Below are 23,876 nucleotides of genomic sequence, written 5' to 3' on the forward strand. Positions count from 1 at the left end.
GTTTTTGCCTTATCATAAATCATCGTTAATTCCTTGAGTTTTTAAACAATCATATTACGCGACATATTATTACGGAATAATTAATTAATTAACTTCATTAGTCTCAATATTGCCGGGATTGAATACTTTCCAAAAGTAGTTTACATACGATAGTCCGAGTACTTTATAAATCCATGCTCGCCAGCCTGTTCTGGTCTCATCGTCGATTCTTGCTTCCAAACTCTGGCATAACGCTTTCCGGTCGTGACTTCTTCCACTGCGCAGATCACAGAGCAATCTCTTGCGACATTCGTCGTTGCACGTCGGTCGCACCGGAGAATTCTTATAGTAATGTCTGTAAAAATCGAAAACAAATATGTACTATTTTCGAGGGAATTTCGAATCTCTTATTTTTCTTCGTTAATTTTTTATTTAATATTTTTATTCATTAAAATCAATTTAAAAGAGCGCATATTTTAGTATAATAATAAATTGATTAATATATGTAAATTGATTAATATATGACTATAGATCTGCACTTTTTTAATTAAAAAAATATTTGTTCTTTGTACAAAAAAAAAACTATGGTGCACATTATCATAATTTGCGAATATAATTACTTATAATAGAGATCAAAGAGGGCTGGCTCGTTGGTCATTTTGTCAATCAGGGAGTCCCAATCCTTTGGCAAGAGCGATGCCATTTGGTAAGCTTGTCGCGCGCTATATAACTTATGCCAGATCGGATAATCGTAAAGATTTGCTTCTTTAAGATTCATAACCCAGCTCTCGTGATCAATGACCATCTACAATACATACGTTAATACGGAAATAATAGATAATGCTTTAAGGAAAAAGGAATACATACTAAAGTATATTATTCTACTTACTCTTGTAGTTTTTGGATGATCTCCATCGATGTAATATATTCTGTAGCCTGGATTTAGATCATAATATGGCGAGACTGAAGGACCAACGTAGGCGATGCTGAGCGCTCTGCCAAGGTCTGATGTATCATAGAATAACTGGAACTCGTCGTAATGCGTATGTCCGAAGAACTGAGCCGTGATCGTTGATTCATAACTAAATAAAAATAGAAAAAGAACATTTGTTATATAATACATTCAATAGCAATTTATAATAGCAATTTGAAAAAAATAGCAATTAAATACCAACCGGTTGATGATATGATAATAATTTCTCGACCACACCTTAAGGCAGTCTGAGTGTCCAGGAGGAATATGGCCGATTATGTGTACCTTCTCACCATTGATCTCGGCACTTTGCAACTCATATACGAGCCATTGTAACTCGCTGACCGGGTCAGTGCTGTTGATCAATAGCCACCAATTTTTGTTGTTACAATAATTCATGTTCACAGAGAGAATTCTAAAACCTGGTCGAACCAGAACGGAGTAAAAAGCACCGCTACGGACGGTATGCGATACACCGGCAGGCAGCCAACGTCGCCATTGTTTATCGAGCTCATCGTATAGCCATGAGATACTGTTTTCTTCAGGCACAAAGGGTGGTGGAAAACTGAAGAGCAAGAACGTTGTAACCATTATTCATCTTAAAAAAATATTTAACTCCAAGAAAAGATTAAAAATACTTTTTTTTATATTGAAATCTACACATTTCTAATTATAAGAAAAAATTTTTATTCCAATTACTTTGATATGTAAGTAATAATAGAATGTAATATAAATTTTTACAATTGTATTAATGCTGCTGAATGTCTCTAAAATAAAATAATTTTTCTAAAGCTATTAATTTAGTTAATCGAATTGGAAAAATTTGATAACGGCTTAATCAATCTTTTCCCTTTTTTTTTCTTTAATGTGTCCTATTTTATTATATTAATTATTCAACTTCTAAAATATCTGTACTCTCTATGATAGAGTAACATTTTTTTAAAGGAAAAAATATTTTAAAGAAAAAAATTTTTTTTAAATTTATACAATATAAGTAAATATGTTTCCAAATTAATTATCTCTAAAAAGAATATTTCTTAGAAAAATGAAAGTAATATTCTGAGATAAGACGAAAGCGAGAAATTAACCAGATATGTAACGGATGTACCTGTTGACCGGTGCGCTTTCGTGATTTCCTAAAGCAGGAAAAATCGGTATGCCGGGAAACATCTCTACCATTTGCGTGACCGTGTTACGCAATACTTTTAGATTCTCTTCTCGCGTTTGATTCCACACATCATGGGGCGGTAAATCACCCGTCCACAAGATGTAATCAATATCCTGAAAATTTTTAAAATGAAACATTATTCCGTTTCCTCTCATCTCTCGCCCACTTCATATCAATCACGATTAATTTTCTGTTTATATGCGTAAAAATTATACATCTTATTTATTATATTTAATATAAATAATTCTTTTTTGTCAACCGTGAAACGCCTTGTTAAAATTTTTTTATGTGCAGCAAGTAAGATTTATTCCAGAAGAACTAACGTATCGTTATCTTTGACAATTCTCGCGGCGACAATTTAATTAATTACTCAAGTGTATTACCGAATGTGTGTCAGCGATGTGCTTGAGCATATGGTCAAGTGTTCTCTTAGGCGTATCACACTTTCTGTAATCGCCCCATCGTCCAGCAGCGGCCGAGGCCGTCAAAGGGGCACCGTTCGTCAGTCGACAGCAGAGCGGCTCGTTGCACTCGGCGTTCGCACCCTCCTGATAATATGGATCATAATGCGTGTCTGAAATATGCAGCACCTTGAAGGTCGGCACGTTTTCTTGTGGCGGTATCGGCGGTTTAATTGGCGGTTTCTTGACTGGTGGAAAGGCCACCTCCCATTCATGTAGCGGGTTAAATGTGTCGTCGCACGCATCGCCGATTACGAAGCTGCAAATTTGCGCTGGACCCATATTCACCTGCTTCAACACGTATATCACTTCACCCTGTATAGATTTATTTCAATTAATTTCAATTTTTATTAATTTTACATACGTACAATACTTATATAATACATATACATAAAACCAATATAAAAAAATATATATAAATTTATTAAATTTTACCCCAAAAAGTAAAGTGACTCCATGACAGACTCGAGGGCTCTGAATGTTAAGCGAAACGCAGAATTCATAAATACTGGCCATGATAATCTCGTCGCTCTTGCCGACTTTTATATAATGTTGTAGTATGCTGACACCTAGTTTGCATGCACTACATGATACTTTAGACATTACGGAGGTTTCAACTTCCATCATGACTTGTCTTAGATTCAGCAGTTTAAGAGTTTTGTCAACAATTCCGGATAGATGTCCACTCGATTGGGCGGTTTCCATCTCCCACAGCATCCGTGATAAATTGAACTATAATTAGATATGCGAGCAATTATAATTAGATTACAGTTACAGTACGATACATCTTAAAAGTTGATATAACAATGAAATTAATAGTTGGCATTTTAATGTACAATAAAAGTCGTGTTATTAAAACTTTATTGTATTGTACTATGTTTTGATTATTTTGCTTGGTTTTACATCTAGGCTTTTCTGTTATTTAATTTTTATTTAATTATTTAATTTTTCAATTATTATGTGAAACACATTTATGAATTTTTCTCTTATGACTATGGTATACATGCAGAAATATAATTTATTTTCTATCACAATATATAGGCTTTCGACTTAAATGGCCAAAGTTGAAATATAGGACTTCAAAAAAAAAAAAAAATTTCCTCTGGAAGTATACTCGCAAATGCTTCGTTCAAGATCTATTAACTTCTTCAGTTACAGAATGATAGGAATAAATAATGTCGAAATGTTTCTTTTTTGTTTTGAAGCTCGAGGATCATTCAGTTAGTCATTAGGCTCCTGTTTGATTACTGTAATAAAGAGGATAAAAACAGATTATTTTAACATTATTTATTCCTATAGTTCTGTAACGCAAGAAGTCAATATCTCTTGAACAAAACGTTTGCGAGCATACGTCCAAAATAATTTTTTTTTACTTTGAAGTCCTAGGTACATATTTTAAGTTTAGCACATTCATCTAACCTGGAAACACCTGTATATATTAATACAAACGATAATGAAAAGAATTAATTATGCAACTTTGTGATTTTTACTATTTTTCGAAGCAGCTTATGATAAAAATTAAAGACTTAAATCAAATATTTGAATAATGTGTATGTGCGTTCCAGTATAAAGCTCAAAAATTAAGACCAAGAAAGGCATAAAAACGAACTTAATCGATGTATGCTTCGTCTATTATAATACCATAAAACACAGCTCGAATTAAGTGAAACAAATTTTTTCGTGTCGCTTTCTGCGTGCCTTTGATCGTGCAACTTTCCTTCTTGGATCGTGATCCTGAGATAATCGAGCGCGCACTTTTTCCGAGATTGAAGGGAGCACCGCGATGTGGATATGTCTACCGGTGATTTCTTTTACGCAAGCGATGACGGACGATATCGATGATCGTGGGCGACTTTCGCGGGCGAAAGTCATTGACACCACATTATACACGATGTGTATGCGTATAAGCATGCGCGAATAGGAAGGATAGAAGGTACATACTTGCATTCACCACGGTATCTGTCGACGGTCGTGTTGGTGAAAGTATTTTGGCACTGAAAGTGAGAGCCGCGACGACATCGGCGTCCTTCTCGTCAAGTAAAGATAAAGAGAGGAAAAGAAAAGAGAAGAAGGAAAGGTTGACAAAATACGAAACGTTGACGACAATTTCGAAATTTGCATACTAAGTTGCGTCTTTTCACACAATTAAGAAGTTTTTATATATATTTTTAGTAATATCTGTATACTTTAAATCTCTGACCAAACATCGTTTTATCTACTAATTTAACAATTTCCTGATACATTAATTCTTGGCGTGTATTAGTACGATACATCATTAATTTGTCATCAATACTTGCAGTTGATTAATGCCTTTCTGAATTAATTTCATGCATTGAGAGGAAACAGACTAATTAAAATTCCATGTGCAAATACAGGAGTGAAAATGCATCAATTGGACCAATTTCTCGTTTCTTATCATAAAGCAAAGCGAGCGAATGTAGAAAGTTTTTCATGATCTTTTCTCATTTTACGATCATCGATTTTACCGGTTTATTCGTGCGATAATAATTCTATAGAATAATATGTTTCACAGGTTTCTGTTTACGGAAGAAGCTCAAAATGCTTTTCTTATTAATCGACTGTGTCGAATGCATTTTTCAACGGTCTGATTGCGTTCAATATGTAATTATTGTCATGCAAAGTAGAAACAGATCGAACAATGTAAGCCGATGAATTGATATCAATTATTGAGCTTATGCAATATATGCGGTAAAGATTACAAGGTGTTTAGCAGCTATTTCGTTATTTTTGTTATTTCTAGGATTTTTCAAAACTATTTTTGTGATATAATAATTATATAATAATTATATAATAAAGAAACAGCATATTACAGCGTATACTTGTTGATATCAGAATCAAGAATTTTTTTATATAACAAATCGACATAAAAATCGATCTAGTAAAAAAAATGTTCATATATAAAATAAGTCTTGAAATTATTCCAATATTATTTTTTATGCAACTATAGTATGGAAGATATATCACCTGCTATATCTTCCAAAGATTTGTAATAGAATATCTGCAATTTTATGACATATTACTGATATAAATTCTTACATCAATTTACAAATTAAAAACGATTCAATTTTTCATAGTATTTATATGAGAAAAAATTTCTAATTAATAACGAATGAAGAATCTTATACAATTGACAGTAACAATACAGATTTTTGACAAAAACAGATGTCATTTTATTCGTGTGCCGAAGGATGTAATTGCGAACAGAAGCATATTTCTCCTTACCCGTGTCAACTGTTCAGGAAGAGATGTGGAGTTAACATAAGTCTCCACCGTAGGTGGTAGTTGCCGTAATTTATCGCTGAACGGCAGCAGAGCAACATCCATCTTTTCGGCGGCCCTGGCCTTCGCTGCGATCCATTCGTTGGCCAGCATGGTCCAATTGGTGGACTCTATCTCCGCTTCCCGACTCGTCCTGTATCGAATGGGGTTTCCTACGAAAACCGGAAAAGCGATTCATTTAATTAAACTGCGACTGATCGAAAGCGAAGCGAATGCCCGTTGCTTCCGCTGGTGCGGCCGGAAGAGGCGACAATTCTTGATTTTGACGAATTGTTCCATAAAAGTTGCGCAACTCGATTCTAGCGAAGTTAATTTTACAATTCGCGTGTAGCACCTGTTGCGCGAAAACGTTTCTCGTCTGGCAGGAAGTGCGGGATTTACGTCGAAACGAGCTTTATGACACGAATAATTGCAAATTTGTTCAAGTGTAACCGCGAGAGATAGGTATCTTCTCTCTTATTGTTAGATAACTTGCGATTAATGTATTACGACTTACATATATATATATATACATGTAAGTCGTAGTATATTTAAAAATAATATATTTATTTATATTAATAATATGTATACATATATATGTATATTATTAATATAAATAAATATATTATTTTTAAGTTAATTATGTATGAGGCATTTATATCTATATGAAGTGATTTATCCAAATTTCCAATATTTTCCGATTATAGAATTTACACAAATTTTACTCTCTCCCTATTAAAAATACAATTATTATCCAAATTTTTTTTGGTCCACAACCAACGAGTTTTCTATTAACAGGGATTTGAATTTTTATTATTTGAGCCATTTCGTCCAACTTCAAACGCCGATAAATTCCGGTAGATTACTCCAATTTTAAAAGACGAGCAGTGATTGCGAAAAATCTTTTTATGCTCTTTAATTTTATAAAATCAGTTTGTTAAAAAAATCAAAATTTGTTTAAGATTTTGAAGAACAAAAATTTAGTCAATCCTATGTCAAAAACTATTATTTGTATTCACGAAATAATGTCATTTTAATTATAAAAAAACTATCTGACATAAATAATATCATGTCGCTAAGTAATCTCCTTCAAAATCGAATAAAAAATCAAGATAATAATAGTTTCTGACATAGGACTGACTAGATTTTTGTTCTTCAAAAATCTTAAATAAATTTTGATTTTTTTAACAAACTGATTTTATAAGATCATCTGTTTGTGTTTGTAATGCTCGAGCTGTACCGTAACACACTCGATTCTAAAAACGAACTGTATCTTGACAACTAAAAGTCTGTTTATCTGGATTCTAGACTCGTTTTAAAGATTTATATTTTTTTTGAGATATTTTCCAAGATATCTAAATTTGAGAAAAACTTATTTTGTTGATTTTTATTTTGTTCTTCAAAAATGTTAAATAAATTTTGACTTTTTTAAAAAAATTATTTCATAAAATTAAAGGGCGTAAAACGATTTTTCGAAATTACTACTTATTTTTTGAAATTGGAATAATTGAAATTTACCGACGTTCGAAATTGAACGCGATGGCCCAAATGATAAAAATTCAAGCTCTTGTTAGTAGAGAGTCCGTTGGTCGTGAGCCAAAAGATTTGAGCAGCAATTTTATTTTTGATAGGATTACAATTTGTCCAAATTTCGGCATAATCAGAAAACTTGGGAAATGTGTGAATTATTTCATAAATAATGTGCCATAATATAAATTATTTCTTCGTTTATAAATCTAAAATCGAAATGTAAAATATATAAAATGTAAAGAAATCTGTAAAAAAAAACGTGGACATACATAGTGAGCTCTTTTACGGAAAAGATTTCTGCAGATTAAATTACTCGTTGTAAATTGAGATGAAATTGAGAGAGAGAGAGAGAGAGAGAGAGAGAGAGAGAGAGAGAGATTTGGCAGTAAAAAAACAAGAATCTTTTCTCCGGACACGATATTAGAGACTTTCTAACGGGCGATATAAAAATAAATGAACAATTGCACGTGGTATGGATCGTTTCATGCGAAAGGAAATGTTCATTTTTCACGATTAATTTTTAATGATTAATCATAAGCGATTAGTTACAAATCTTGAAAGATTGTTTCGATAAAGTATGTCGATTTTTCCCATGAAGCCCGGAAAGTATTATGCTGCATAATGTATCTTACCTTGAAAACGTACAATTTTTCCGTCACGCTCGAAATAGCTGGTGACTCGCTGTTCAAGGGAAGTCACATAATTTCCCATGAATATAATCGATCGAATCGCATGCAAATCTTAAGTACTTTCTCGGCAAAAAGAGGTTACGAGATTGCACACAAACAGTTCGCGTTCTGTTTTTCGACTTGAATCAGCAAAGTTGTAAAATTGATGTCGTAAAGTTTAGTCCATCTTTTATCGTGATTCTTTCTTATATTATATAAACTCTAATATACACATTTTCTAATATTATTATTTCCTTTTGTTACGCAATTTTGATTTGCATTCCTTGTTGTTATTCGGATTATGTACACAATAATTTTATTGATGTTTTTATCACAAATAATATTATTAAAATGGTTTTAAAAAGTTAATTAGAATTGATATATATATAGTATAAAACTATATATATTTTAAAATATACATACCGATAACAATCCATATAGAACTGAAGAGAAAAATGCATAACAGGAAGATGAAATTTGACGATATTCTGCTTTGGCTTCGCATTCTATTGCACTCTTTGGTATCGTTACCTGTAATTACAAAAAATAAAAAAAATAAAAAACGTATAAATATGTAATATGTAAATATTTTGTTTTAATTATTTAAGAAAATCAATTTTATACGAAAAATATATAAATTGCAAAAAAAGGATTAATAGCAATAAAATAAGAGAGAAAGTATAACAAGAATCAGTATTATTTCTTATTATATATATATATATATTTATGACGAAAATATACAGGGTGTTCGGCAACAGGTGAAACAAAATTTAAGGAGTGGTTCTACATGATAAAATAAAACAAAAATCAAGAATAACAAAATTGCGATAGAGCCTTCGTTTTTTAGTTATAAATATTTAAAAGTTCGTGTAAAAGGTATCTAAAGCTCGGCAATTCGCTGCATATTTTTGCGTCACAGAGTATTTTGAGAGCGATTCAGTCGATATAGCTTATGCACGCCAAAAATTTTGCGGATTACCATGCTTCGGGCACCTTTCACGCAAATTTTCAAATATTTATAACTCAAAAACGAAGCTTCTATCGCAATTTTATTATTCTTGATTTTTGTCTTATTTTATCACGTAGAATCACTTCTCAAATTTTGTCTCACCTCTGTTACTGAACACCCTGTATGTATGTATGTATGTATGTATGTATGTATGTATTTATGTATGTATTTATGTATGTATATATACCGAAATGAATTAATCGATCAAGCAAGAAAGCAAGAAAAAGAGAAACAGACATGAAAAGCGAATTTAATCATAAATCTTCAAGTAATTTTATAACATGAGCATGTTCGTTACGCGTAAGTATCTATCGTAGCTGAAAACTGCGATTAATCGTCCGTCGGACATATCCGTGAAAGGTGCACACAATTACTAGAGAAAGAATTTGCATTCGACGGAGCGGAACTTGCACTTTCCTTGACGGTAAACGAGGCGTCAAGAATCGCGTCGTCGCGACGCGAACCGAGGAAGTTGTTTGGGGAAATTCACGCTTTTACAGTCGCGAATATGTTTTATTTTTTTGTTCGCAAATTTTTTTTCAATCAAGAGAAAGGCACGCGAAGAAAAGAATAAATAACGATTAATTTTTCTTCCGCAACATATGTGAGATCGGTGTCACTGTTACAACACTCGAAATTTTTGGGCATACCGTCCCGCCTGTTACTGTTACTCTTAAGTGGGTTAGTAATGGCATCTAAGCTGTTCGATGCCTTTTGAATGCGTAAGAAATAATGATGATCTTCGCCTGGATTGACAGAATGTGTCGCATCGTATCTAAGTTAACGGAACTTGTACTTGATTCTCTAAGCAAGAATTCATTTACAGTATTAGCGGATTCTATGCCGGTAACGGAAGTTTCTTCTCAAAACAATTAAGATATTTTTATAAGTAAAAATCTAAAACAAATCATTTGCATTTACTCTTCAAGATTTTTAATTTTGTCATATTATTAACAAAATATAAATAATTATTTTAATCTAATTAATTTTAATTTAATAACATTTAATTTAATTGCATTTATCTTTTATTTATTTCTCTTATATTTTGTATTATTTATTATTATATAATCAAACGGGTACGGAAAGAAGAAATAAAATTGGATTCATTTAAACTTTTCTCACGAAGTCTCGATTGGTAAATAGCGTTCGGACAATTTGACAGATCATACATAATTCACCCAGAGGTTTATCGAGCAATTTATCATAAACAGGTCACGCGATTTTATGAATCACTGAGATTTTATTATTAAAAACTGGGATGATATTTGAAGCAGTTGAAACGGAAATGAGTTGCAGCCGACTAGGACGTTTAGAATAAATTACGCGCAACACGAGTTATATATGTATATATGTGTATACACTGTACTTGTGTGTGCACACAGACAACGCACGTGCGTGTCAAGGTTACACGTGTCATTCGAGCGCAAGCTGTATCTTGGCTCAATGCCTACAGCATCTATACTTCTCTCTATGACTTGTAATTTTCTGTCTTTCTCTCTCTCTCTCTCTCTCTCTCTCTCTTTCTTTCACAGAGTTATATCTTGTAAAAAATGATCTACATATAAAATACCTGTAACATATTAATTTATTAACACAAAAAGTCGCAATACAATAATAAAAAAACTTTTAAATGTCTTATTATAAAAAGAATATCCGAAACGATATAAATATTTCATCGTTTATACGTATGATAACTATATTATGTTATTATATATATTAATTTAATTAAGTTATAATAAAGTTACAATAAACTCTCTAAATAAGATCAATAAGGAGTGTACAAAAGGCATGAAAGAGCTAAACTAATACAATTTAAAAACAATTAATTAATATATTAATCCAATAAAACACAAAAAAGATAAATATTACGTTGCAAATCGGTGAATTATGAACATAATTAAAAATCTGTTAATAAAAAGCGGACGTTTTGATTTGGTTTTTCAAGCCTTCTTTAGTCCACTTTTTATCAACAGATTTTTAATTATGTTCATAATTCACAGATTTGCAACGTAATATTTATCTTTTTTTATATTCCTTACATTAATATATTAATTATTTTTAAATTGTATTAGTTCTTTCATGCCTTTTTTGTATACTCCTTATATTAACTTATTATATATATTATTTTATTATATATATTAGTATCTTATCGATTTTAATTAAATAATTAAGTCTTTGTTTAAATAATAACAATAACAAATTATAGATATAATTTACTTCCTTGTGTCACTTCCTTAATGAGAAAGCCAGAAAAATAAGATCGAAGTTTGACTTGCCATTTTACAATTTCAATATTATTCTATAGTTTGTTATGTTGTACTTTGTAACTTCAATTAAATTTCACGAAGCCTAGTAAGTTTTTACTCCAATCTATTAAAGTAGCGGTTGTGTTAGTTTAATGAAATTAGTTTTGGCGAAAGTTGCATATCCATCCAATTCGCAGTGGAGAGCGAGCGCTTCCGGATATCCCCGCTTTCTGTTTTATTTCTTTTTTTATTTTATATCTTTCTCGCCTGATAACCGACTATCGAAGTGAAGATTAACTCGAACAGTCGCTTAATATTTATACACTAAAAATATGATTCGCTTAATAAAGTATTTTAAAATAAATTAATCCTTAATTTTAAAGCGGGTATTATGAGATTGGATTTATATTGTCAATTAATTTTATTTTAAATTAACATGCTTGTGACATTACGAATTTTAGTGCTTTCATCCTAAATTGTTAAATTCAATTATCATCGAAAAAAGGCAATATATATTAACAATAAGATGAGAATTCGTTTTTTTCAAAAATTGTTCTCTTTAAATTGAAAACTTCTAACTAAAGATTCTCAAATTTCCATCAGTGATAAAATCACGAGTTAGCACAGCAAATCGAGGTACGAGCTGGTTGGCCAAGTGGAATACGCGGCTGACCGTTATTTGACCCACCATGGGGTCCAACGAAAGAAGACTCACTTAAGCTCGTCTTATACAAACTTATGTAAGTGCATTGGTATAGCATATAAGTGTTAAGACTGAGAAAAAATCTAGCAAAATTTCATAGAGTAATATAATTATATTGAACGTGTGTCTTATTCGCACGTTTACATTCTATGCATATACTTGCATAGCAATTTGCATATGTATATGTGTATGTCTGTGTAATGGTCTTCATTTTTTGCAGTAGTGATGAGATTTTACAATGAATATTTAATTGAATTGAATGTTTTTTTATTAATTGACCTACGTACGTACGTTTTAGTAGCATCTGAGCTTCGTAGATCGCGCGACAGCGAAATGGTCGCATCACACGATTTATCATTAATTTTTATCCCCGTTTCATTGCAAGTTAAGCAAAATTCTTCTACGATAATTGCACGATAGCAAAACCGGTCCATCGAGTTGACTGCTATCCGCCACTTTTCGCATGATTCGTTACAATGAACAGACTACTCTCTTGAAATGTAACTTTACTGCATCGTTCTTGTTAAGATACATATAAAGATATTCTAATTTCCGAATATAATTCACGCAGAAAGTTATAGAACTTTTGGCTGCCTTTTTCTAAAAATATTCAAAATATCATTTAACAGATATTTAAGGCAGCCAAATATAGAAAAAAATATGATAAGCGGTCAATCGAATTTTGAGTTTTTAAAATTAGCCGTGAATAGGCACCGAATGGACCTTATTAAAAACCGGTTTGGGCCAAGCAGTCTACATATGTAATGTACATATGTAAATCTTTATATCTTACACTCGTATAAAAGTATTAATATATATGTCATGAATATATATATATATATATATATATATATATATATGTTGAAAATTAACTCCAACAAAATAAAAAAAGTTCTCTAAATAATTGGAGAAATGATACGATATTCTATATTAAAACAAAATATTGATTAGTATATAATCCATATTAATGATGCAAATATATGAAAAAGCTACACTTATTTTTTATTATTTTGAACTTTGTCCATTTAAATAAATATTCGAATATTTTAACTAGTCTCTTCAGCTGTCTACTTCCGATGACTCACGTTACTTCCTGAAAGTACATTTGTGAGACAGGAACTGGCAGTTAATATCGTTGATACGTACATACACGCTTCCAGCATCTTTTCTCTACACTGCTAATGATCACCGATAAAGCGACCTTCCCCGCTGTTCAATGTTGGCGCCGAACGAAAGTCACTATCGCCAACGAACACGCACGTGAATGTGCAGAGCACTGGATACACACAGCAAGCGTAATAGCCTCGTAATTTTCTCTCGGGTGGCATAAACGGCGTACTCGATCGGACGATTGGAGTTTAGGGAAGGAAGGCGCATTGCCGGTGGCATGAATGGCCGCATACGGATAATTTACAACGCGTGAAACCACGTCGCTGTGCCACATATGTATGCCGGCGCCGGCTCTCTTCCTCGATCGGAGGATGAAAGTCGGCGAAGAGTATCGAAAGAATTCGTCCGAGCAATGTGTATCCGCAGAACCGATCGTATCTTTACATGCATCACAGCTGTGATACATGTAAAGATATGTTTTTGCAGGTAAAAGCCATTTAGCACAAATCGATATGAGAGTTATAAGAGAGAGGGATAACTTGGATCAGCTTTCAGCGTAACAAAGATAAATTTTTTTGTATATAAATAAAAATAAAGATAACAATAACTTTCAATTTAAAGAATATAAAGAGAAAAAGAGAGAACTACAATGTGAGTATTGTTTCAACAGAAGAAAAATCTTATGAAAAAAATTCGAGTAAGCTTCTATGTATATAAATATCGTTTCAATAAAATCTACAACAGCTTACTTGTATTATTCATTTTTTTTTACTTTTACATGAGTTTCCAAATATTAGTACAATAATACATACTGCTAGTTCACTTTCGTTAAATAGTCGTAATCGGCAAATAATGCGTAAGATTGCGCGTCATACGGTTGCTCCGAAAAAAATGTGTGATTTCTCATAGGAAACAACATTTGTGCCAAAATCGAAATATCTCGGTAGTTACATATATGGGTGATCTACTTCTTCGTGTTGTGTTTCCTCCTTCCTTTCAGTGATCGTCCGCTTCTTCTTTCCGAATAATTGTGCGACAACATGATTAAGTATTCACTTTCATTATTGATGATCAAGGTCGTTACTGGTGTATTTTCGTCTTTTTAAATTACGATCTTCCAAAGGAAATTCAGGAAGCGTTGCGGCTAACTTTCACTATCTAATAATTGCTTTTTAGTTTTATTTAGTTTTAAAATTCAAATGTACTAGCGATGATTGATCTATTTTCATTATTAATAACAATGAAAATTATCGAAGAATTTGTATGTAAATTATATGAAATTATAAGTTTCTTTTTTATCTAAAATATATACATATTTATATATATTTTTAATATATTTCTTCATTCTTTAATATACTGATAATTTATACTTACAATTAATTAAATAAGTGGCAGTCACCATAATTTCAAAAAAATGACTTTATTTTCCTGCTTATTTTTCTGTATCATTTTTTTTATTTTTACGATACGTTTCATAAATTGTATCGTCACTGCAGACGACAATGACTTTTTGTTACAATTGTACTTTGAACGCATTATCGTTAAATATTAAAATACTCATAAGCATTAATTAACCTTGTCCTGTAACCGAAACGATTAAGAGTTATGATATTTGTCAAGAGTGTAATATTTATTCGAGTCATTACAAAAAAACATTCAGAGAATTTCTATTTAACGAGAAAATATACATACGTAAAACGTGAGAAAGAGACTTTAATTATGTACAAATTCAAAGTTGAGACTAAAAGCAATAATTTCAAAATCGGGTGAACTTTAATTACTCTTATTTAATTATTATCTTGCATAATATATACGATTTATAGATAATTTTTTCAGGAATAATATTTTTCCACAGGCAAAAAATTATATTCTATTATTTTCAATAAATAAAAAACTAAATAAGTAAAATAACTAGCCATAATAAATAAATTATTGCAATATTTTATTTGACATTTTGATGTCCTCTTAAAGAAATAATTTTGCTAATGTGTTTACTTTCGTCAGTATTTTTACTTATGCGTTCGATGTAACAGATGTAGAAATCTCTTCGCACGCAATGCTGAAATGTATCTTTTCTATTTAGGAAAATGCACACAATTCAATGAGATGTATCACGCAATGGAGCGAATGCAAAACGGATATATCTATAGATTTCACTGATTTGTTTAAGAAAGCGGTCTACATTTTACAGAATCGATCGAACATACATATGTGAGAGTTCAAACTTGACTAATATTTCCATCGGACAAGATTATTCCCCAATGTAAACTATTGCAAATCGATCGGACGAAGTTTTCTCTTAGGTGAAATTTTTTCGGCCAAATTCATCAGGATCGCGGAGTATTAAAAAGCATTTGAATGTTGAAGAAATTTCTATACAGAACTCGAAGAAAAGAAGAGAAACGACGGTGTTTCATAGAAAGAATGGTACAGAGAAGAGCGTGAATGGAGAGATATTGAGAGTTTGTGCGCGAGAAATTATGCTCCCGGCTAGAAAATGTGCACGTAGAGATGTTTAATAATATATTGCACACGCATCGCGCACGGATTGATTATCGCTGTCAGCTGTTGTCACAGTAATTTGTGTGCACGTCTTGCTGAATTTTAATTGACGACAGATAATGTCGCGTTTCTTAAACGAGTGCCTTCACTCCGACGATTGGCCATTCAATATTTTCTTTAATGTAGATTGTAGATTATAATTGATTGCGATGTGACAATAGCAAGGTAATTATATATAAAGTGTTATAAATATTATAAATATCATGTCAGAAATATAATTTTTATTTAACGATCTTGTATGTTGATATATGTATACATATTTTTTAATTTTCAATTTATTTGAAATCCAATTTTTTAAATCAAACTTTGCAATTAATTAAAAGATAAGATTTTGATAGGTATTTACATATCTTTTAAACATATTTATTTAAAAAATTAAAAGTATTAAATACTTTATTTATTGAAAAATTAAAATTTTGTGGGCTGGCAATTGTTACACACATATAGTTATGCAATATACATATTTATTCCTGCAATATGCAACTTGCGTGACTCGAACTCAAAATTCTCGTTTAACAAGGCCACAGATCGACGTTGTACTGTCGATCGGTGAGAAACAAAATTATATACGACTTTTGAGAAAAGCTGTGAAGTGGATGCAACGCATACTGGTCGAACAAATAAAGATGCGCGCTGACATTATACATTTCTCTTTCTCCTTGTCATCGAACTTTCCATTAATTTGAAAACATCCACGTAACGTTGTTCATAGTGTTTGAATAGATAATTGTTGAATCATCGTGGACTCACGATTTCTCGCATAATAAAAAATCATGTTTCTGCAGCTTAAATAAAGAGGAAAACTTTAATTTTTTCATGCAAATAAAAAAAAAGTATTCATTTATTTAATTTTCCAATAAATATATTTCAAATATGTAAATACTTATCAAAATCTTTCAATTAATTATAAAGTTTGCTTTGAAAAAGTTGAATTTAAAAAAGATTATTTAAAAAAATAATATTAAATAATATTATTTGATTGTTGCTAAAAACATCGAAATTATATTCTTGCTCTTTAACAATATTAAAAAAAATATTTAATTACATAAAAGCTCATATGTGTTTTAACTTCCAGATATTTTTTTCAATGTATAAAGTTTTGTATTTTCAATTTACACAATTTATACTCAATGTAATATAATTATTATGAATAAAATATAAGTAAAATTTATAAATTTATATCATTGATAAATTTAACTACCATAAATACTTTATCTTCATAAATTTATTAATTTAATCACAGAGAGAGTATTGTAAAACAGAACATATAAGTAGTAAAAAGTTCACAAAAGATTTGTTTTTATTTTCGCATGAAATCCTTTGTTAATTTATTTATTGACAAACAGTCATCAATCAGATTTATATTCGTACGATTTCCTATTAAAGGTATTAAATTCGAATGAAACGATACTGAGATATTTCCTCGATGAATACAAAAAGATGCAACTGTTGCAAGCAATGAACAATATATCTCGTCAACTTTAATCATTCCATTCCTTTTTCAGTAAATTTTTTGCTTGTTTAAATACTATTATATCAGTTACAATATGATTTATTTCGCTTTATGTGTATAGTATTTATTTAGTGTATCGGAGTTTATTTAGATAATAGTTTTATTATGAGTGAATTAGATTGTTTTTATTTCTGTGGAGAAATAAAACTCTTAACAATTGCCTACTTTATATTAGCATTAAACATTTTTATACATAATCCATGTTTTTTATCTGGACAGCATAACCACATTTCTGATTATATTATTGATAATCATTTTTATTTGGCTCAAAATTCAGCTTACGAAATTTAAGTGCTTCATCTTGCAACTTTGTAACACGATGCGATATTGAGTAACATAATTTCTGGTCATTACGTTAATATTTCGTTTAATTCATTATTGAATTTAAAAATAAAGTAAAAATGAAATTGTATGTTGTCTCTTTTAAATTATACTAGACATCTTTTTTTGACAGACAATAAAATAAAAAATTGTAATTTCCCTCGAGTGTTACAACAAGCAGTTGCAAAGGTAATCAAGGTTCCTCTTATCCTTCACGAATGTATAAAGATGCTTTGCATCTTAATATGCACGCGAAGAGTGACAAGTGACCTAAAAATTTATGTAAACAGATATAAATTTGGGATCTCTTATTTTTTTCGTTATGTGACATTGAGTAAACTCGATTCATCGACGGTTCGTTCATGACTACGTTCTGTGACCAATAGCCAATCGTTTCTCGTGTCAGTACAGCGTCGCCTATAACCTACTTAAGCTCCTCGCTCTCTCTTAACGTGACGTCACTGAGTGCCATCGCCATTGGTAACTTAAATGAAACCCTCAGAATTGTTTTTTAGGCATCCACATTTACTCTAACAGCTGTCTTATATATTAAATTGAAATCAATTATTTAGATATAGATTGATTTATTAACGAGTATTTATTTATTGAATTATTTCAATTAACTTGTTGTTAAATTATTTAATCTGCCATATTACATATGCATATAATTCTATGACATATAAAGTAAAAAAAAAAAAAAAAAGTTAATCTTCTGACAGGTAGAATTCATTTTATTTCTATCTGAATATGTGGACTTTATTTTTATCACGGATTTTACTTACTGCGGCTACTTCAATCATTATATCACGTTAATACTTTAATATAAAAACTTGAAATAAAATTTTTAACAATTAATGATTAATTTATGATGAATGTGATGATATTTATTGTATGCTTTAATGCTTGTAGATAGCATTACATCGAAAATATTTAATACAAGCAATTTTATCAGTTATATAAATATTCGTTATCAAACATTTTTTACATATAATGTTACATGCTGTTTTTATAGTGATTGTAGGAAAAGTTATTTTGCAAATAACCGCTCTTGCGTCAATATTCTAACAACATTCGCGACAAACAGCCGAATCATTTAATTTCGCAATTGAACACGTATGTAAAATATGGCACGCTATAACTGTTGTCCATTATAATCGGTTACAAATTGATCGAAAAAACATGGATATCGCATTAATTTACTGCGCATTTAAGTAGTATCTAGATAATAATGAAGTAATACGTGCGATGAGACCGTGTCATATCAATGCAGGTGTACATTGCTTGATGTTCCGTTATCAAAGTGAAATTACCACCTGATTGCTTTTTAAACGTACTTAAGACAAAAAATATTCAGTCTTGTGACCAGTTAGTTTATATCGAGAACTATACTTAAATCTTTACTTCTTGAATTAATCAAAGCTGATACTTTTGTGCGTTTTTAGTATCGTCTTGAGAATTTAAATATAATTTTCTTCGATAAAATTTTTTTTATATTAAAATAGGACGTATTCACTGTTTCAATTATTTAAATTAAAGCAAGATTAAATTAAATTTCAATATTAAATAAAAATTTATAATATTAAATACATAATACATACATGGAGTTATTAATGATTCTGCATATACATGATACAATTTTATGCTAAAATAAAGAATATTCATATAAAAATTGATATTGTAAATGTTCAAAATTGATCTTTCAAAAATCATATTATAAAATTTCTAAAATATAAAAAAATTTAAAGATATATTCTGCAAGATATATCTAAGAAATGTGTGATATATGTGCAAGAAAATAATATCTGATAAAATTCATAAATAAAAATAATTTGATAGAAATGCAATCTTGTATTATAATACAAGCGTTGTATTATAATACAAGAATGCATTTCTATCAGAGAAAGAAAACTATAAAAGTGCTTATTCTGCGGGCATCGCGTACGTGATCTAATGATCAGATAGAAGAGCTTCCTGATTTTCGAATTTCTCTACTTCAAGTTCCAGACCACGTAGCATATACGCACGATCTATTACATATTTAAATATATTTGAATTAGATATCTCATTTTATTATTCAAAGCTGCTGTGATCAAAACTCTTTAGTATAACATTATACTTAAAATTTACGAAGCGATATCCGTAATGTTTTAATCATGTAAGTTAAAATTAAAAAATTCAAATACAGAATAAAATATCTATCGCGTATGTACCGTAAAAATACAGAGTTTGCATTTTATACTTTCAAATTAAAAATTTTTTATTTGATTTTTATGTATTATCACAAAACTTTTTTTTGACAAAATGTACGCAAGATTATTTGCAAAAATAAATTATTTTTTAGAATCACAAAAGATGGTTGGAGATTAAATTTTCTTTTATACAGATGTTTTTATTTTATATGTGCTACTAAACACAAAGAAGTTCTTCATAAGCGTGTATGAAAGAAATGATTCCCCCCTCCCCATCATGTGTAAAACACATGTCAATGCTATCTGCATATTCACACGCGTCCTTTCTGAAACAAAACCACGTATTGCAGATACTCAATGTTATTTTGTGCGGTAGATAGTATGTGCAAACGTAACAGTTATTACTTGCTATTATGTAGTATTATGTAAAACATGTATATTATACGCATTGTTTGTAAGATCTTTATTTATCTCTGTAAATTATTTTTCTCGCATAAAGAAAATTACAGTAGGCACAAATTACATGAGAAATACTTTTTTTACATTTATTGTAAAACTGAAAATCGAATGACATTAAAATATTGGTAAATGTTTAGATTAATTTACATCTCACGGATTATTTTCGTCTTTATTTCATATAATGGAGGTACATTCCTGAGTAATACGCACTTTTATAATGTTCTCTCTTCCTGGGATATATGACTTTGAAATATCGTTATTTTCATACTTATTTGTGTATCAACGAATTTGAAATATTATTGATTTCATACTTATTTGCGTATAATTTTTTCTATCCTACTTGTTCATATTTGTACTGATACATATTTATATTTTTTTGCTTACATTTGTTCACTATTGTGTCATTATCAGTACATTTTTGTATTGATTATAAAATAAATATAATTTAATATGATATAAAAATTGGTAGTTTTTTATTTAATCTGTAAAATCGATTTTACATTGGACCTTCCACGCAGTACTGTCAGCCTTGGCAGTTGCTACATTCTCAAGTTTTGTTATTTTTATTTATGAATATTCTTTTCCAGCATGTATTTTCCAGTCTTAAAAAAGAATGGAAGATAGAGCCCTGTATCTTCCTTAGTATCTTCTCACTTGGATAAAAATAATAAATCTCGAGAATGTAGGAACTATGAAGGCTTATTATCAGCCTAGTACTATCGTACGAAGTTCCAACATAAAATCTTACTGTTAAAGAATACACACAGATTTAGACATTTCGTAAAAATTAAATGTTATTAGATATATATAATTTATTTAGATTCTTTTGTTCATAACTTTTTAATAAACAACAAACGACAGCATTGAAGGAAGAATCATGACTTTGACAACATATGTTAAAGTGAAGCTGTTTCCCCTATATGTTCCGATATTCACTGCTAGTACTGAAAATCTATAATTTATGTCACGTACAGTATAGATAATTTCAGTACTGGCAGTGAATATTGGAATGCAGTCCTATAATTAGTCGTATAATAACAGATAATACAAATAAATAAGAAAATTACAATATTTCAAAATTTCATATTTCAGAAAGCAAGAGAGACCGCTACAAAATTGAAAGTGCGTATTACTCAGGAATGTACCCCCTACCATATGAAATAAAGATGAAAATGATCCGTGGGATAGAGATTAATCTAAATATTTATCAAAATTAATTATTATATTACATTTATTATATATAGTTATTATATTACATTTATTTACTCTATATAAAAATTATAAATGATATTTGTTCTATTGTTAATAGATTATTTGTTTATGCATTAAAATAATAATTACAATTTTTTGTAAAATATACATATTATTGAATAAAAATATCGTGTGTAATTTCTCTTCTAATTAGCATGTGCCATAATTACTAAAATTGTATTGTAATTTTCCTATGTTTTCTTTCTTCTGCAAAATCTTTAACAATATATTATGATTTAAAATTTTATCAATTAAATAAAACTAATTTATTTTTATTTTAATTTTTTACTTGTTGGATAAAACTGATTTATATATGTACTTCAAACTTTACTCTGATAATTAGCTATTATTTAAATAAAATCGTCTAAAGGAAACAGTTAACAATGGAAAGATAATTAGATTGGATATATAAATGATATATAATATCATTATATGTGATATATGATGCGATATGACATGAAGAAAATAAAGCTAAATAACTATGATGTGCTTTGTGTTTCATTACACACTGATTCTTATCAATAAGTCACTATCTTGTTTAATAACTTGCGTAATGAATCGTTGCACAATAAAAATTTGCAATCCTGTTATTTTTATTACATTATAAAAAATACTAATAATCTAATGAAAAACATCTGCATCATTAATTGTCTTTATGTTTAAAACGACATCTTTTTAATGAACAACCGACAAATAAAACCTTTTGAAGGTTATTCAAAATCATGATTTGACACATATATCAAAGTCAAGATTACTGAAGCAATCTTTTCTATACTATATAATTACGGATCATACAAATAAGTAAGAAAATTACGATATTTCAAAATCGCATATCTCTCAGAAAGCAAGATAGAGTGCCACAAAATTTATCATAGTTTTAATAAAAGTTTTAATCAGAAATTTTATTTATATTATTTATGGAAATTAGTTCTTTTTGAAGATTTTATTACTTTTTTATCATTTACAACTTATAATTAATGTAGAATGAAAATAATACAGTATTAAAATAATATTAAATATAATATTAAATATTGACATTGTGGCTAAATATTACTATAATAACAAGTATTGTTTATCAAAGTCATGGTTTGTCTGATACAGACTAAGAATACAATTGGATGCGTGCGCATCCGGCGTTTGCTATCTTTTCGCTAATTAACCTTACAAAGAGCATACAAACAGCAACCGAAAGAGAAGAAGGCGGAGCACAATGTGTTTGTTTTGTTCGTTTTTGTTTTGAACCCACATTTTTTATCTAAATTATTAAATTTTATTCTTGTTATAATTAGATAGTTATTGTTTAAATATTTATAATGAATTATAAATATCGTTACATTGTAAATAATTTTTATTATAAAATAGATAGTTTATTATAGTCCAGAATTAAGAATTTATAGTAGTTTCAACATGTGACAAAACACCTGTTCTTTGTTCATCATGAGATGATTCGAGACATGATTAACTTTGCATTGGTTTGACGAAAATTTTATTTCTCTTGTTTGTTTAATAAAGTTTGATAAGTGCAATCTTTTATGAGAGAGAAAGAGAAAGCAAGAGAGAGAGAGAGAGAGAGAGAGAGAGAGAGAGAGAGAAAGAGAGAGAGAGAGAGAGAGAGAGAGAGAGAGAGAGAGAAGAAGAAGAGGAAGAGAGAGAAATATTAATAAATACTAAATTCTCTCTCGCTTTTACTTTAATATAGATTTGTTACAAACTTTTAAAGAGTCAAAATGTGTAGAATGTAAGAAAAATAAAATAATTCTTAACCAAAACAATAGATATATTTATGAGAAGATCGATAAAGATTATACGTCAAAATGGCATCAAAACAATGCAGGATTAAAAATTGCGCGATTCTTTTATATCACAGAGATAAGATACTTACGAATTTTGAAGTGAGGCGCGTTGGAACAGTTAGAGCGACAAGACCGCGAAAACGGGCCGCATCCACCAAGACGCGTACCGGTTAATCCGTCAAATTAACGCGACATCGCGGAATCCGTCTGGACTGTTCGTGTGTCGTCACGTTTTCTGGATCATAAGTGTGAGATGAAAGTCACGCAACGCGTACGTTATGTACACGAATGCGAGCTTAGTCTTTTTTGTTCGTATATCTTGTATTATATATACCAACCATACCTTTCATGCCGAACGTACGGCGTAAACTGAGCGCTGCTAGACTACAGCCAGACGCCAGGCCACAAGCTCGCTTTTGTGCTACTCCCACCTCCCACCTCCCACCATTATCTACACGCGCATGCTCAGTAATTTGTAATTTGTCAACCCATGCCGGCTAGTCAATCGGCGAGTTGCGCGGTATGTTTTTAAAAACGAAATCCCACGTGCGTTTCCTTAAAAGATAAATCCATGGTAGTCAGTAATTGAGATAATAAGCAGTGCGAATCAATACGATTTCTTTTCTTTTTTGGGGCAAATTTAATTATCCCGGAAGAATAGG

The 23,876-nt window shown here is 30.2% G+C and overlaps 1 protein-coding gene across 2 annotated transcripts in view; it reads right to left on the minus strand.

The window, feature by feature from the left end:
- The window catches only part of LOC140676083 (sphingomyelin phosphodiesterase), a 28,122-nt gene extending 4,478 nt beyond the window's left edge, over nt 1–23,644 (minus strand). Inside the window, exons 1-11 of one of the 2 annotated variants that reach the window (XM_072910759.1) lie at nt 23,558–23,644; nt 23,304–23,449; nt 8,482–8,589; nt 5,825–6,033; nt 3,017–3,313; nt 2,504–2,896; nt 2,061–2,233; nt 1,155–1,517; nt 869–1,061; nt 600–784; nt 149–334 (exon numbers count right to left, since the gene is read on the minus strand). In XM_072910759.1, the coding sequence (XP_072766860.1) occupies nt 149–334; nt 600–784; nt 869–1,061; nt 1,155–1,517; nt 2,061–2,233; nt 2,504–2,896; nt 3,017–3,313; nt 5,825–6,033; nt 8,482–8,563 (2,081 nt within the window). In that variant the 5' untranslated portion in view covers nt 8,564–8,589; nt 23,304–23,449; nt 23,558–23,644. Of the gene's footprint in view, nt 1–148; nt 335–599; nt 785–868; nt 1,062–1,154; nt 1,518–2,060; nt 2,234–2,503; nt 2,897–3,016; nt 3,314–5,824; nt 6,034–8,481; nt 8,590–23,303 lie in introns of both variants that reach the window. The other variant, XR_012048531.1, reaches the window with a different exon arrangement.
- Nucleotides 23,645–23,876: the final 232 nt, after the last annotated feature.

This window comes from Anoplolepis gracilipes, chromosome 2 (assembly GCF_047496725.1).
Source record: "Anoplolepis gracilipes chromosome 2, ASM4749672v1, whole genome shotgun sequence".
Lineage (NCBI taxonomy): Eukaryota > Metazoa > Arthropoda > Insecta > Hymenoptera > Formicidae > Anoplolepis > Anoplolepis gracilipes.